We start from the raw sequence: 15,127 nt of genomic DNA, 5'->3' as shown, positions 1-15,127 counted from the left end.
ATAATTTAAGACTAATAATATGATTTATAATTATTATAAGTAGTAGGTAGGAATAAAAAAATAAACATTTGTGAACAGGTGGAAAAGTTTATCTTATTAGAATAAATTCAACAACAATTTTAGTCACAGAGAAATAATTGTAATAAAATTTAATTTTTTTAATACATTTTTATTTATGACCTCGTCGTGTCTTAACTAACGGCTTAGCTCTAGCGCCTTTTTTATTTGATTTCTTTTTATCCATACGCATCTTAGCACGCATATCTTTTTTCATTCTTGGGTCTACTACTTTGTATGGTCCTTTCACGCCAGCTGGACGTTTTGCTCGTTTGGCAGCTGTATGTTTTTTGGATACAACATATTTAATTTCTTGTTTAGGCTGTTTCAGTTTTTTGTAAATCCTAAATAAAAAATGTTATGTAAAGTTAACTGTATTACTAGAGAAAAATTACAAAAGCACTTACTGTCTGACTTGTCGAGCTTTTTCAGCATCTGTAACATCAGAATTTTCCACAACACCTTCCAGCTTCTTCTTTGCCTTTTCCATTTGACGTAGTGCACGCTTCTTCTTTCTAGCTTTAGCTTCACCAATTTTTTTAATAGGTCTTATATTTATATCTTCATGTCTTTTGCCAAATTCATCCACTAGTTCCTAAAAAATAAGAATACTATACAATTAATATTATGTTTACAAATAATGTTAGTTAAGGGGATTCAATATAGACTGTTTCTGTATATAATTTCTTTAATAATTGAAACATGACAATTTTTTAATTTTTACTATTTGAGGTCACAAATAAAGGACAATTGATCTCAAGTGAACACAACAACCAATTCAAATCTATTTTAAAAATTATAGCTTCACTAGATTAATTGGTACATCTGGTAAAGAATAATCAAAATTGTTATGTTGCGTGTGTGTTAGAAAAAACTATATTGTATCAAATCTCATTAATAAAATATTTTTAAATATACCTTAGGTACAGGTACGTGTTTGCGCATATGTTTTGCTTCATCATCTACAAACCAATCAGGCAGATCTTCATCATTGAATGCAAACCTATTCCAGGCAGCATCAATAATGTCTCTTTTCATTTTTTTTGATGAAGCCATCATTGTACCCAAAGCAAGACCGTCATCATCCAAAACTTTAGCATTTCTCTTTTTCTTTTTTTTACCTATTAATAAAAATTATATTTAAGTTTTAAATACAAAAAAATAACAAATTTTCTTATCTTACCTGCTGGCGTAAGTACAGGTTTATCATCCCATTCATTTATAGGTATTGCAGCACTTTGATCTTCAGCTTCACTAATTTCAGATTCAGTATCAGAGTCTGTAGTTTCATCATCATCATCAACTTTTTGGTTTGCTTTAATATTTTTATTGGATTTTTTTAAATTAACTTTTTCATTTTCATTATCATCATCATCATCGTCATCATCTAGATTGTTTCTATACATTTTGCCACCTTTAGATTTAATTACAGCAGCCATCTTTTCTAACTCGTAATCTTCATCTTCTTCTCTTTCTACGTTTTTAAACACATCCTATGCAAAATTAAAATTATTTAACTATTTATAATTTCAACTATTTCATAATGCTATTAAATATACTATTGTATAGTTATTTACTTTATCAAACCAAAGTTCAGCTTTAGAAGTACGCTTGTCCTTTACGTCTCGATAATCAAGATCAGTAATCAGAGGATGGTTTTCATTTGGATCAGCAAAAGTTACTTTCTTTTTAGGTAATGCTTTTGATGATAAATTTTTATCCGTAAAACCTATTAAAACAATTACCATTTAAATGACTGAATTTCTTATAAAAACAAAAAGCATTTAATATACCTAATCCTTCAGTATCACTATCAACTTCATCTGATGATTCTTGTTCTGATGCACTTTCATCTGAACGGTAAAACCTACACAAATAAAATGTATGATAAAATAAATTAAAAATAATAAATGAATATTTTTCATCATTACATTCCAGATTTGTCAAGGTATGTGTTATTTGGATCATATTTCACTTTTTTAGGTTTAATCTCGACATCAGAATCCTCAGACTCCACTATATCTGGTTCTTGATCAACTACAGTGTCCAAAGCTTTTTTTGTTTTTATATTAGACAGTTGAAATACACCAGTTTCACGTTCTTCGGTTGGTCCCAAATCGTCTTTATGCACCATTTTTAAATTCATTTTAGTTTGTAACTTAGTTCTTTCTTTGTTGGTCTTCTTCTTCTTGCGTTTTAATTCTCTTCTTTCCTCGTCCTACATTCATTATGGAATTATTAATTAAAGCCTAAAGGTATATATACAAATTAAATGTATTAGATGTACAAACCTGCAGCTCTTTGATTTCTTTATCAACTTCATCCAACTCTCTTTCATCTTCTGAAAGCTCAGCATTATTTTCTTTGTTTTCATCACCAGAATCTACAGCTTCAACCTTTTCTTCCTTATCTTGGAACACCTTCCACCAGTTCATAAGTGATCTTATATCTTTTCGGCCTAAAACTTTAATATCTTTACAACACTCTTTTATTTCATTTGTTGTACTTGGATGATTGGCTATTATTGGATCATCTAAAACAATCTAAAAAAAAAAAAAAGTAAATCATATTAGTTAATATATTGATTGATAAGTGACCACCAGAATATAATTTTGTAAAATTACTATTTTTTTTTATTTATAGATTATTAACTATAATATAAAGAATAGATTATTGTTTTCTTTGATCTAAAAGAAAAGTTAAACGTGCCCTAATGAAAACGCGGTAATGCATCCCCCACCCATTTGAAATAACGACAATGTTGGAGTTAGTTGACATTGGTCACTGCTGTCTGTCTATAGAAGATGATTCTTTTATCATATAACACTCATTATTTCAAAAAGTATTCATGTTTTTGAAAACATTTTTTTACATAGTTTCAAGTTGTTAAAAAGACTTGGTTTTTATTAAAGAATTATATTTTTAAATATTTTTTATTCTTATATTTAAGTTTTAAATTAAGTATTCTTACTTTTATGAATGACAACAAATTTAAGGCTAGTAGTTTATGAGTTATACGTATTTAAAATTTAAACAAGCGGAGTAGTGAACAAACATTTTGCGGGGTTACCCCGTACCACTCTATTTCGCTTGTCTAAACTTTAAATACGTATATCTCATAAACTACTCTCCCTAAATTCGATTTTTATCTATCAAAATACTCCGAAAATTATTCTGCTTTGGAATATGAAATTAAAAATTTATGTTGTCATTCAAAAAAGTAAAAAAAGACTTAAAAAAATAATTTTTTAATAAAAACATAGTCTTTTTAACAACTTGGAACTATGTAAAAAATATTTTCAAAAACATGAATAATTTTTGAAATAATGAGTGTTTTATGATAAAAGAATCATCCTGTATGTGCAAAACGGTTTACTTCTTGTGTGGGCCAGAGTATAAAAAAACAAGACTGATATTATAATATTATTATATCTTCCCTTGTATAATTGTATATTATTTATAGTAAATGATAAATGGCAGTATTGATAATGTCAGTATTACTTATTTGCCATTAGACAAGATGGCATTTAAAGTTTATATAATTAAAAAAAAATGTAAAACAACAATCTTTTTGCTACCTATAAAATTTAAACTTTGGTTAATTAGAAATTAGATAAGTGAGTGAAGTACATACATTGATAAAATAATTTAATAAATAATTATTTTTTTATTTTAATTATGATTTAGTTTTTGGTTTTAGAAACTGTATAAATTAAACCATTTGAAGAGTTGATCATTGTATTGATATAATTAGTTTACGATTAAAGCAGGAATTTTTGTTAGTTGCATAATTTAAACATAGGTAAATTGTTTTATTCATGTAGATAAGGATTACATTGCCCGAGTAAAAAATACACTACCTGTTTTTATATCTTACTCATAACATATATTATTTAATTCCACTTATAAGCCATAAAAATTATAAATCTGACCACAAGGAAAAAATATAATTTACAAGTAAGTGAACTATCAATATTTATTAACACTTTTAAAATCGATAAATTATGATAACAAAAAAAAAAACCGTAATTAAATTATTAAGTATCACTCAAATAATATTCTAATAAATATACTCCTAGTATATTATTAATAACTTACTTCATATGCATCTTGTAATGCTATGGCTGGGTTTTTAGCTTGAATATAAGTTGATACTGGTAATTGTTTAAATAATATAGTTGTGTTATCTGGATAACCTTCAGCTTTTGGCTTCTTTTGAGTTTTGCTTTCAGAATCTAATTTTACCTAAAAACACATATACCTAATATATAATACCTATTGATTTAAAAAGTTAAAAATTGTGAATGTAAAATCATATAATAATAATTAGTCAATTACTTGTGGATTGACTTCCAAGTCTTTGAAAACATAGTTTGGATTAAAGAAACGCATATCTAATTTTGATGGTTTCAAGTAATATTGACAAACAACAAATATTTCAGCAGACTCGCTACGCGAAGCTTGAGGTTTGGTAGCATGTACTTTTTTGAAAAGTTGTTTAAATACCCACATAAGGGCATTGTAATCTTTTGATCTGAAAACTTTTGTAATGAACCATCCACCTTCTCTCAGATTATGACAGCACAACTTCAATGCACTCAAAGTAAGACAAGATTGAGAATAAGCATCATAAATCCAATTTTGACCTAAATACAGATGTAATTTAATATAATTGCAATTAAAGTTAATACTTAAAGAAGACAAAATATTTACTGACCGACATTAGGAGCTCCATCGTTTAACACAACATCAGCTTTGTAGGTCTGAAGCTCTTTGCTGAGAGCCGACTGACATTGTGGAGTTGTTATGTCTTCCGTTAAACATATACAACCAGGTACTGGTTTTATAGGATACAAATCGATACCAATAACGATGCTGGAAACCGGCATATTCTGTTTGGCCACTTGCATCCATCCTCCCGGAGCAGCACAAAGATCAATGAGAACACGGGCTTTCTGCAGGAACTCGAATTTTCTGTTCAACTGGAGTAATTTGAAAGCAGCACGAGATCGAAATCCTATTTAAATGCCACACGGAATTTAAAAATGAGCGTCATTAGAGACACAACTGGCTTTGTAACAAAAAATCACTCACCGGTTTCCTTAGCTAAATGGTAAAACTTATCTTTACGCTGTTTTCCAATTTTACTCTTTTTACCCATCTTGATGTGTACAAGTACAGGATGCTATGAATTTGATACAATATGTGACAAAGTCACCAATTATAACTGAAATTATATTTTACACATTCTACCTACCACTGTAGGTATTAGGTATTTCAAATTTCGAATAAGTAATGTTTTTGAACAACCAAGTAAAGTGATAAGTTATCTTGTTAGGTTATGTATACACGTGATACACGGCCAATGTGCGTGCGCGGATACCAAGGATGTTATGAATAGACATTACGCGGGATTACATGTGTATTTGAATAATAATTAAAAGTACGAATTGCAGTGTTGGAAAAATGACAAATACACGAAAATAGACATTAATCGAATTTGTCGATTTACTAAATGATTATTATGTCATACATATATAAATATAGTTAACGTAGTTATATAATTTACGGCAATGTATTATGAACGTTATGATATTTTTTTAATGTGCCCATATCTGTAATTTTTTATTTGTTTCCAGTGCCACCACATTATGTCACCTTACACGATAATAATATGCGTATGACATATAAATGCATAAAATCACTATATTTATGAGTTATTGTTGTGCGCGAATTTAGTATTAAGACTTTTACTATAATTGTATAAATTTTTGTTGTGTTAATAAAGTTCTGTAGTTAATACCGTTCGATGACATGCATGTCTTGCAAGTTACAATCGTAACGAGTGACGACGTCATTTACAAGTTACGTTGCAAGACAACTTAAAAAATAATGTGTTCTATATTTTCAAGATTTATTTTTACGTTTACTACTGATATACTAAAAAAAATTGAAATTAAAAGATCAGATGAACACGGTAAGTACAATCTATAATAAGTGTTTACATAGTATATGTACATTTATTATGTATAAACGCATAGACACAATAGGCCTACGAAAATGTGAGACTATTTTGTAATGTTTTATGTTTTTTATTACTATTATTTTTATGTTATTATAAGTTAATATACAATCTGTGCACGTTAGCATCACATGTACTATATTATTATGTGTATAAAAATCCACAGCAAAATGATAATATTACACTCAGTGTTACATGTGTATTTACACCAATGTTACTATAGTAATTACCTATAAAAATCAGTCTTCATCAATTCAGAATAGTTAATTTTAAACGGGATAATCTCCAAACAGGTATTTTAAAATTTAAATCTATATTTTACGTTAGATATATTATTAATTAATAACAACGTTTGTTATATTAATATAATATTATTGGTAAATTGTAAATTTCAATTGCTTTTATGGTTTATTAAAATTATTATCATATAAAAAGTTAGATTTTATTTTTATGTTATAAACATTTTTGTTTTTAAAAGCTTAACACTGAGATTCAACACTTCCTCTGATAAAGAGACAAAGGTTTCTAAACCATCTGTGCTTAGGGCCTATACGATATTACGATAATGTCAATCCAGACCTGAATACCTATATAAATCGACTGCATACGTAACTTGAAGATATTACGAAATAAATATATTGATTTTGTTAGTACTAATTTTTAAGCAGTGTCGTCCATAATATTGTAAAAGAAAATTGTCTTCCCATTTTTCCGATTAGGTCGCTGTAACACGCGTGGGTGCAGGTATACTCAAAACTCGAATACATGTTTTTGGCGAATAATTCTAATTCTGCACAGTGAATCTGATGAAAATTTAAGTATTTATACTGATACTCATATAGAGCAATGGATATTTTAGGGATTTTTTACTGGACGACATTAAAAAAATAAATTCACTCTAGATGTTATAATCAAAAATTACAATCAACAAATATTATGAGCCTAAAAAAACTTTTTTGTATTAAATAAATAGTTCAATATTATTTACCTACTATATTACTTTATACTTGCGCAGTTAGAAAAACCCATTGATTACGAGTTCAATGAATAACATCAAATGAAAAAATTAATAAATTAATTTTATTTAACTAATTAAATAAATTAAAAACTATGGAAACTAATATAAATTAGCGGATCGTAGGTTAGAAACTCCTGGTTTAAACTGTTAAAAGGTTTAAAGTGAAATAAATTTTAGCTATAATAGCTTGTAGAAACAATGACTAAAATAAAATTGAAAACAATTAATTTGTAGATATTTGGCGGAACGACTGAAGACCATATGAAACATGTTATATTTTTGCGTGGAATAATTTTAATTATTATTCTATGGGTATTGGGTACCTACGGTGAACGGTCACACAGGTTTTTCATTCTAAATAATTATTAAATTTGTACTTCCAAAATTAAAATTATCAAACGAAATTATATATACTATATATATATATATATATATATAATATAAATAAATAACAACATATAATTAAACATAAGAAATTGTATGATTAAATAAATTATATGATAATTTCAAACATTGTCATTTTTACAAAATATCGTTGTCGCCCAGTAATTAAATATATTATCATCTGCTAGGCGACAAAAATTTTTCTCTGGGCGACATTAATGTCACCCAGTATATTAGTTAAAATATCCGCTGATATAGAGGTTATGCATTATGATTCATAATTTATAAAACATAAATCATAATGATATATTATATAATACATATTATATTTATAATAATAATGCATTTTTATGGGTACACGTTTTATGTACAACTGTGAAGTTTCGGTTATTTCACACTTTACTGTTATTGTTTTACTGTAAAGGTTAAAAATGTTGTAATAACTATTAACTACCTATAGGCTATAATAGAGTTCGGCTGTTTAGTAAAGTTATTATTATTATATTATAGTCGTTTGTCTTGACTCTTGATTGATTGTTTGCGCACGGGGACGGAATGGATTTGTTATAATAATAATAATAATAATATTCGAGGAATACTTTGTACATAGGTACTTAAAACCCGGCCTTGGAAGTTTCCATAAACACATTTCGGGCAAACAAGCAAGAAATAAAAACCTTTCTGTTTCGTTGGTTTATCTCTACACCAACTTACTGTAAGTAATTTAATGTAATTTAACTGTAACTCGTATAGGTATATCGTATATGCCATATCCTACATGGGCTATCGCTAGTTTGCCACAACATATTTTCATTACATTTATTGAATATTATATTATTAATTGTATACACGCGTTATTATTTATTGTGTCTGCGAGAAATGTATAACTATTTTATAATGTTTACATTAAGTTGAATGTATATTGTGTGGAACCATTGGCCTCTATGTTTATATACAGGGTGGTCCACCAGCTATATTTAGGACATGGACATGGGTACTTGGCACTAGTTGAGCTTCATCTTCATTCTTCTTCTGATGAACGGGCGAAGTATTCGTTAGTGCCTAGATGGTACTAAACGTAACAAATGTTTATTATAATATGACGTAATAGTTATCATAATTACAATTTAAAACAGTCAGCAATTAATTATAAATAGATAAGGCCCCAAAAAATAAAATATTTAATCTTTTAAAGGTTTTGTAACCTGTACAACATAAAACTGGTGAAGTACTGATGTTAATCCCTTCTTTGTGGACGATGAATGGTATTTTTAAATAGTCTTATTTAATTAGAGATGACTGTAGTTAAAAAAAATCCAATTCCAAAATTTATGATTAAAAACTCCTAAAAATGTAATAAATTATGATTTTTTTTTTAAAGAAAACAATAACTAAAAATAATTTGTTCTCTAATTTATTTAAATTTTTACATGTAGCCATGTAGCTTGCGAACACAGTTTCACTGTTATGACTTATGTCTTATGAGCAAAATCTATACATGGCTGGTAAGGAACATAAGTCTGTCATAGGTATAATAGGTTTAATAATTCATCTATATTATTCACGGAAAAATATTTGTAAATAATAACTGATATTGTAAGAATTATAGATACGTACCTATATTTTCTCCTAAAAGTAGATAATATGTTAAATTAAAATAGATTTAGTGCATATTTCATTATTCACTAAATTTCTATTTGATTGAAAATAGGGTCGTTGGTCCTTCTCACTCTTTTTTTAAAAATAAACAAAGGTTTATGTATGCACTTTACATATTAACTACTAATATTAATATTATTATTCATTTTAATGCTTTTAATTCTTAATAATATATTAGAGGATGCGGGGGCAAAACCCTTACTGGTCGCTTTATCTTGCCGTAAAATACTATATAATGGATATATACCCCCCCCCCCCCCGAAAAAAAAATCTATCAAATTTCTGATTATGGTAACTATGCTATTATAATGCCAAGGTATTAACAAGAGTATAACGCAATAATGGCGGAGTTCGACGATAAAAATATTCGTTTGATTTTACGCGCACAGTGGCCTTGCATATTATATAGTCGTGTTGGGCCGTCGGGCAGTTAACCTACATAATATTTTATATTATACAGCAATATTTCTAACAGGAAATCGGCAACACTCGTCTGTGCTCATTTAAGCGAGCCGTCGGGATTTATATGTCGTGCGGGTGCGACTGTGCAGGGTATCTGCGTCGCGATTTTTTCAATCACTTCCGCACTGAATTCGGCGACTTGCGTAAACAACGACATGCAAACGAACTCGTTTAATTTGATGTCATAACCTATTGACATATTATAATATAATATATCAATACATCATGTCATCATGTATGTAATATTATAATATATTCTGCAACCAACATTAAAACGATGTTTCATGTGTTTGTATAATTGTATAACAAATATACTGCGACGATAATTGGACGATCTGCAAACACGCGTATTATTATAGAAAATAGGTGTCTATACTAAATACTGTTGCAGCGTTTCGTAGGTTTGACTTGCAGTAGGGGTAGACGACATTTTATTGTGATTATATTAGTTCTTAATTTATGGATAAAATATGTATTACTTATAAAAACGATGATAAACAAGTAATAAACTAATAACATATTAACATGTATAGTATACTAGCTGTAGACCGGTGGTAGTCAGTATTGGTATACCTACAAACAATTAATTACATATTTTGATCTAATTGCTAATACAATGGTAATAAGTAATATCACTAATATTTAATAACTTTCACTTTATAATATAATATAACAAAGTAAACATTACATACCTATTTAATTTATAACAACAACGAATATATATCATTTAAAATTTAAATGAATAACATTTTCAATCAGTGGATGTGATGGTTTTAAATAATAAATATGTTTTAGAATGATTATGATTTAGACCGCGTACTAATAAAGCAAAATATTTGAATAACATTTGAACCTAATTTTTTATTTATATGTATGAACGTCATGTACTCAATACTCATGTATGATGTATATAATATAAACAATAGATCTCCATATCCGTGCAGTTTCATTGCTCTAAGATAAACTATATTGTTCGTATCGACTTGTTAGTTAGTTAATTATTATTATTTATTAACATTTATTTAGTGTTTCGAAACAATTTGTATTAGTAAAAATATTGCTAATCAATTGCCATGCTATCCATTATGTTTGGTACCTAAACGTTTATATGTTGATTTACTGAAAAATTACTGAATTAATTTATGTTTTTAAAAAAAGTGTGCAATTATAACAACTATTATGATGTAAAGTGTAATGCAACTTTTGTAGCTATAAAATAAGTTTTATATAGGTAGATACTTACTTTTAGTACCTAAGGAAACGAACTTAAAAGTTGATTATATTGTATTAAAACTTGCAGTAAAATAATTAACCACATTTGTCATTTAAAATTTGTCATTGTCATAGTTTTAATTGTAGGTACGTACAATTTAATTTATAAACAAAAAACGGTTTACAGAAATTTTAACGAAAACTTAAAACATAGATATCGTTGAAACAGTATATACATTTAGTGTCGGTATTCCTTATAAAAGCCTCTGTTGTGATTATTCTTTGGAATATAATTTTTATTTTACACTTTGCTTTTATATTACAACAAAGAAATAATAATATCATAAAAATAAACTTTTGTTATGGGTTTGTTTGTATTTATTATAAGTTTTTCAAAAATAAGAAGAATCCATGCAAAAGAAACGAAGGGGCTTCTGGCCACTGGTTTGCACAGTGATTCAAATTAAAACATTTGTTTTAGGCTAATTATATAGTGGTGACCTTTGCTAACCCATTATGATGGTATACAAACTAATGCGTGTGTTTTACGTAGTTTTGTGTAATTTTGCAATGTATGAATATTCTATTAAAAATAGATAAATGCATAACCTTGCAATAGATTAATGTTAGATTACATATATTCCATTTTGCATAAGTATAATAGGCACTCCATATGAATATGAACTATTAACATTATAATGAATTCTTAATTTTATTTTAGGCTTTTAGGTCTATAATATATTGGATATATGTGTAACATTAGTTCTATAGAAAATGTAGTATTTTTTTATCTTAGGTTATAGTAGAAAATAAATTGGGGGTACTAAGAGGGGGAGTAAGAAGGTAATTTTAATCATTCTCTGAGCATTTACATTGTAAAATTCAAATAATAATCATATTTTTACATAATATAATTTAAACATTTTCGCGGATTTTTAACATTTATTTAAGCGATGAATATTTAATTTTAATTATTTTATTATTTTTAAACTTAATATTACAGCGATTTTCTTATTTTTTGTGATTTTTAAATGTCAATAAGCCTCTGCTTCTATTATTCATGCTCATTCCATGTTTCTTTTAGAATATTTACTTTAAGATTTTCCCTTATTCGTATGATTTTACAATTTTGCATTAATAAAAAGATGATAAAAATTTATATTTTACACAAAATTAAATTGGTTTTACGACTAATTAAGTTCACAAGCCATAACTTTACAAAATTATAATTTATAACAATATTTCGGTAATTTAATCTAAATATCAACAGGCAATATAACAATTTTAACTAATTATTAAATCGGCACGCTGAGGTTTTGAAGTTTAATCAACACAATTCATCCGCCGGTAAAAGTAATTATTTATTTTTAAAAATGTATTATTTTATAATTTTTCGTATGTATAATGTATATGGTGGCATATATTTTTTAGTTTAATAAAAAAATGATTGGCCAGTAAGATATTGTAACTGACGTGCAATATCCTGCATCCCACTCAGTAAGTGTTTATAATATAACGGACGAACTAACAGACTGCCATATTAACATAACTAACTGATACAAAGCGTCCCAAGATGTCAAAAAATATAATATTAATTATGAGCCTAAAGCGATATACCCTATATTAGGTAATAGGAACTTTTTTGAAGTAGGATTTTTACATATTTGATAATCACATAGGTATAATATTAATTATTATTATGTATTAATGCATTGACTAAACTGTCATTGATTAAACGGTGATACGAATTACGGGAAATGCAGTCAACAGGTACTATGACTTATGACTTATGACTTATGAAGAGACTATAAGCGTTCTGTTGTCCTACAGTATATTAAGCTGTATGTAGCTTATCGACACTTAAATGGCTTCAAATCACGTACGTTTTTTCAACACTACACATCAATTTATGTCACGAAGATATAAAACTTTACATAAAAATATCGTCAATAGTCATGAAAATGTATGTTAATCATATGCTAATTGCTAAAAAAAAAACTTAATTGATAGAATCTTGAATCGATTTATCGCTAAAATTATTGTAAATTATATTTAAATTTAAAAATTGTTTGATTAAAAAACTACCATTGGTATATCTCTTAATTTTATCAAATATTTAATAAGAGAACTAAGATACATGGAATCAAAATTCAATGATAAAAATATCCAACATAGCATAAATAATAGAGCCCTATCAAGCTGATTTTTGTGATAACTGCTGCTATAATATTATTATGTCCATTATTGTCCGTTGGGTACGATAAAATTGCTAGGTAAAATTGTTAGGTATTGTTTTTTGAGTTGTTGCAACTTTTTAAGTATGTGAAATTCGACTCTAAGTAACTATACTAACTAGTAAGTATGGTTGATGACTGAATCCTATTAATTTTAAATCATGTAAGAAGGAAAAAAAGGATGCTGGTATATAATAATAAAATTATTTCGCACAATAAGTACCTAGTTTTCAACGTACCTTCTGTTTATTTTGTTCATACATATAAATACAAATAGGGAGGGAGAGATATGAGAGATATGTACACGTCATATATTTTTTAAATAATTATCGGTAATCCTAGAACGCTATCGGTTATTGTAGACTATTATTTTTATTATTATTTTATAGGATGTATAGATTCACGGCCCACGCGTTTAACAGTACACTTAACAATCAATAAGGAGGACACATAAAGAAGAAAATTCTAGACCCTTTATAATTGGCCTTTATTAAACCAGGTCTTGGATTTCTCGTTGGTATATGCTTCATTTTTGAAGGTGCGGATATATGTAACAGATATAAGATAAAAATGTTTCTAAATAAATTTAGAATTTTGTGAAAAATAAAGGTATCTACGGTTATTTGTTTTGAATTACAGCAAAATAACAAAATTCGTTCAGGAAAAATAGTTATTTTATATGCAATATTGTAACCAATTTGAACTTCAAACGTTCATAAAAAACTAATTTGGCTTTGATAAATTTTTTTTTAATATAAGTTAAAAAACTTATTAATAACCTTGTTTTAAATTTTTTCTAAATTTTAGATATAAATGGATTTTTAACTACAAAATAATTTGCTAAATTTTAAGTTAAATTTCAAGTTTCAACAATTATTGAATTGTAACAAAATAAATTAATTAATTTGGCCGAAACGAAAGCGTTAAAATTTGCGTTTTTCTTACTTTTTCCTTTTCCTGAAATACTGGGAGTGTTTTTTTACTTTTTACCTTCCTCAAGGACACCAACTAGATTCAATTTGCTACCAGAAACCACTCTTAAAGTTTAAAATCGAATAATTTTTACATTTTTTTACAAAAATCACATCAATATAAAAATCAATAATACTTTCATCTCCATTCAGAATCTATAAAAAAAACAAACGTTTAACAGTTATTTAATAATATAATATGTACAACTACGATTCAATTAGTGAAACGAGAACTAATAGAATTTTGGCAGTCAATGCAAAATTGATACACACTGTTGCAATTGCTGCAAATATGTCGAAAAATAACAATAAAAATTATTATCGTTCTTCAAGGTTGTAGGCCGGACGACAAACGCGTGAGAATCCGACAGAAAAAGCACTGATATCATATTATCGACGCCATTCGTTTACGTAACGACAAAGCAGATTGAATGTATTCCGTTACATATAATATTATAATGAGATACAATACATACGAGTATATATTATATAAATATATATATACAAGTATAAACATATTTAGTTATGTATAAATATCACCGTTTTGATCGGAATCTATAATAAAAATTAAAAATTAAATTTATTTTAACACCATTCATATAATTAATATTAGTCGTATTAAATAAATAGATACTCATCGGTAACTGCACGTTAATCACGTTGTAGCTAGAGTGTTTAGGTGGGATGGTGGGGGGAATTAGTGTAGGCAGTAGGCTGTTATCCCATACAGCACTTTTTAGCAATTGACTTACACGTGCAGTAAATTTTGGTGATTTTCGAATTGTGAATGTTTAAAAAAAAAACGTTTTCATTATTTTTTACAAATTTCTTTAAATTTGGTCACTTCTAATTTCTGTGAAATATATAATTAATATTAGTAAATATAGTGTGTACCACTAATATTTTTTATACACAATAATATACACATACATGATACACATATATTTAGAAATAACCTATATCAATAATTTATATGATCTAATTCTTAAATGACGCGGTCGGCGAACCCGTGATGACCGATGGGTAGAGGAGAGTATATAGGAGGCACTTCATCAGTAATTTTATTTTATTTTTCTAAGTACAAAATGGTCGGTAGTTTGTATCTATT

The 15,127-nt window shown here is 27.4% G+C and overlaps 1 protein-coding gene across 1 annotated transcript; it reads right to left on the bottom strand.

Moving 5' to 3' along the window:
* Nucleotides 1-73: 73 nt before the first annotated feature.
* LOC113551371 (pre-rRNA processing protein FTSJ3) lies at nucleotides 74-5,371 on the bottom strand. Its single transcript, XM_026953579.1, has 12 exons — nucleotides 5,152-5,371; nucleotides 4,775-5,074; nucleotides 4,396-4,703; nucleotides 4,156-4,302; nucleotides 2,349-2,600; nucleotides 1,989-2,275; nucleotides 1,851-1,924; nucleotides 1,635-1,786; nucleotides 1,241-1,550; nucleotides 976-1,178; nucleotides 465-652; nucleotides 74-401 (listed from the first exon to the last, which is right to left on the bottom strand). The coding sequence occupies exons 1-12, from the start codon at nucleotides 5,216-5,218 to the stop codon at nucleotides 170-172; spliced, it is 2,520 nt and encodes an 839-aa protein (XP_026809380.1). The 5' UTR covers nucleotides 5,219-5,371; the 3' UTR covers nucleotides 74-169.
* Nucleotides 5,372-15,127: the final 9,756 nt, after the last annotated feature.

Source organism: Rhopalosiphum maidis, chromosome 2, assembly GCF_003676215.2.
Source record: "Rhopalosiphum maidis isolate BTI-1 chromosome 2, ASM367621v3, whole genome shotgun sequence".
NCBI lineage: Eukaryota > Metazoa > Arthropoda > Insecta > Hemiptera > Aphididae > Rhopalosiphum > Rhopalosiphum maidis.
Note: the sequence above shows the minus strand (reverse complement) of the source record. Positions and strands in the feature narration are given on the sequence as shown.

Excerpts from the sequence above, each read along its gene's own strand:
- LOC113551371 (XM_026953579.1), bottom strand. The coding sequence starts at position 5,218 with ATGGGTAAAAAGAGTAAAATTGGAAAACAGCGTAAAGATAAGTTTTAC. Across the intron at positions 5,075-5,151 it reads CCATTTAGCTAAGGAAACCG|GATTTCGATCTCGTGCTGCT; the intron begins GTGAGTGATTTT and ends GCATTTAAATAG. Across the intron at positions 2,276-2,348 it reads AAGAAATCAAAGAGCTGCAG|GACGAGGAAAGAAGAGAATT; the intron begins GTTTGTACATCT and ends TAATGAATGTAG.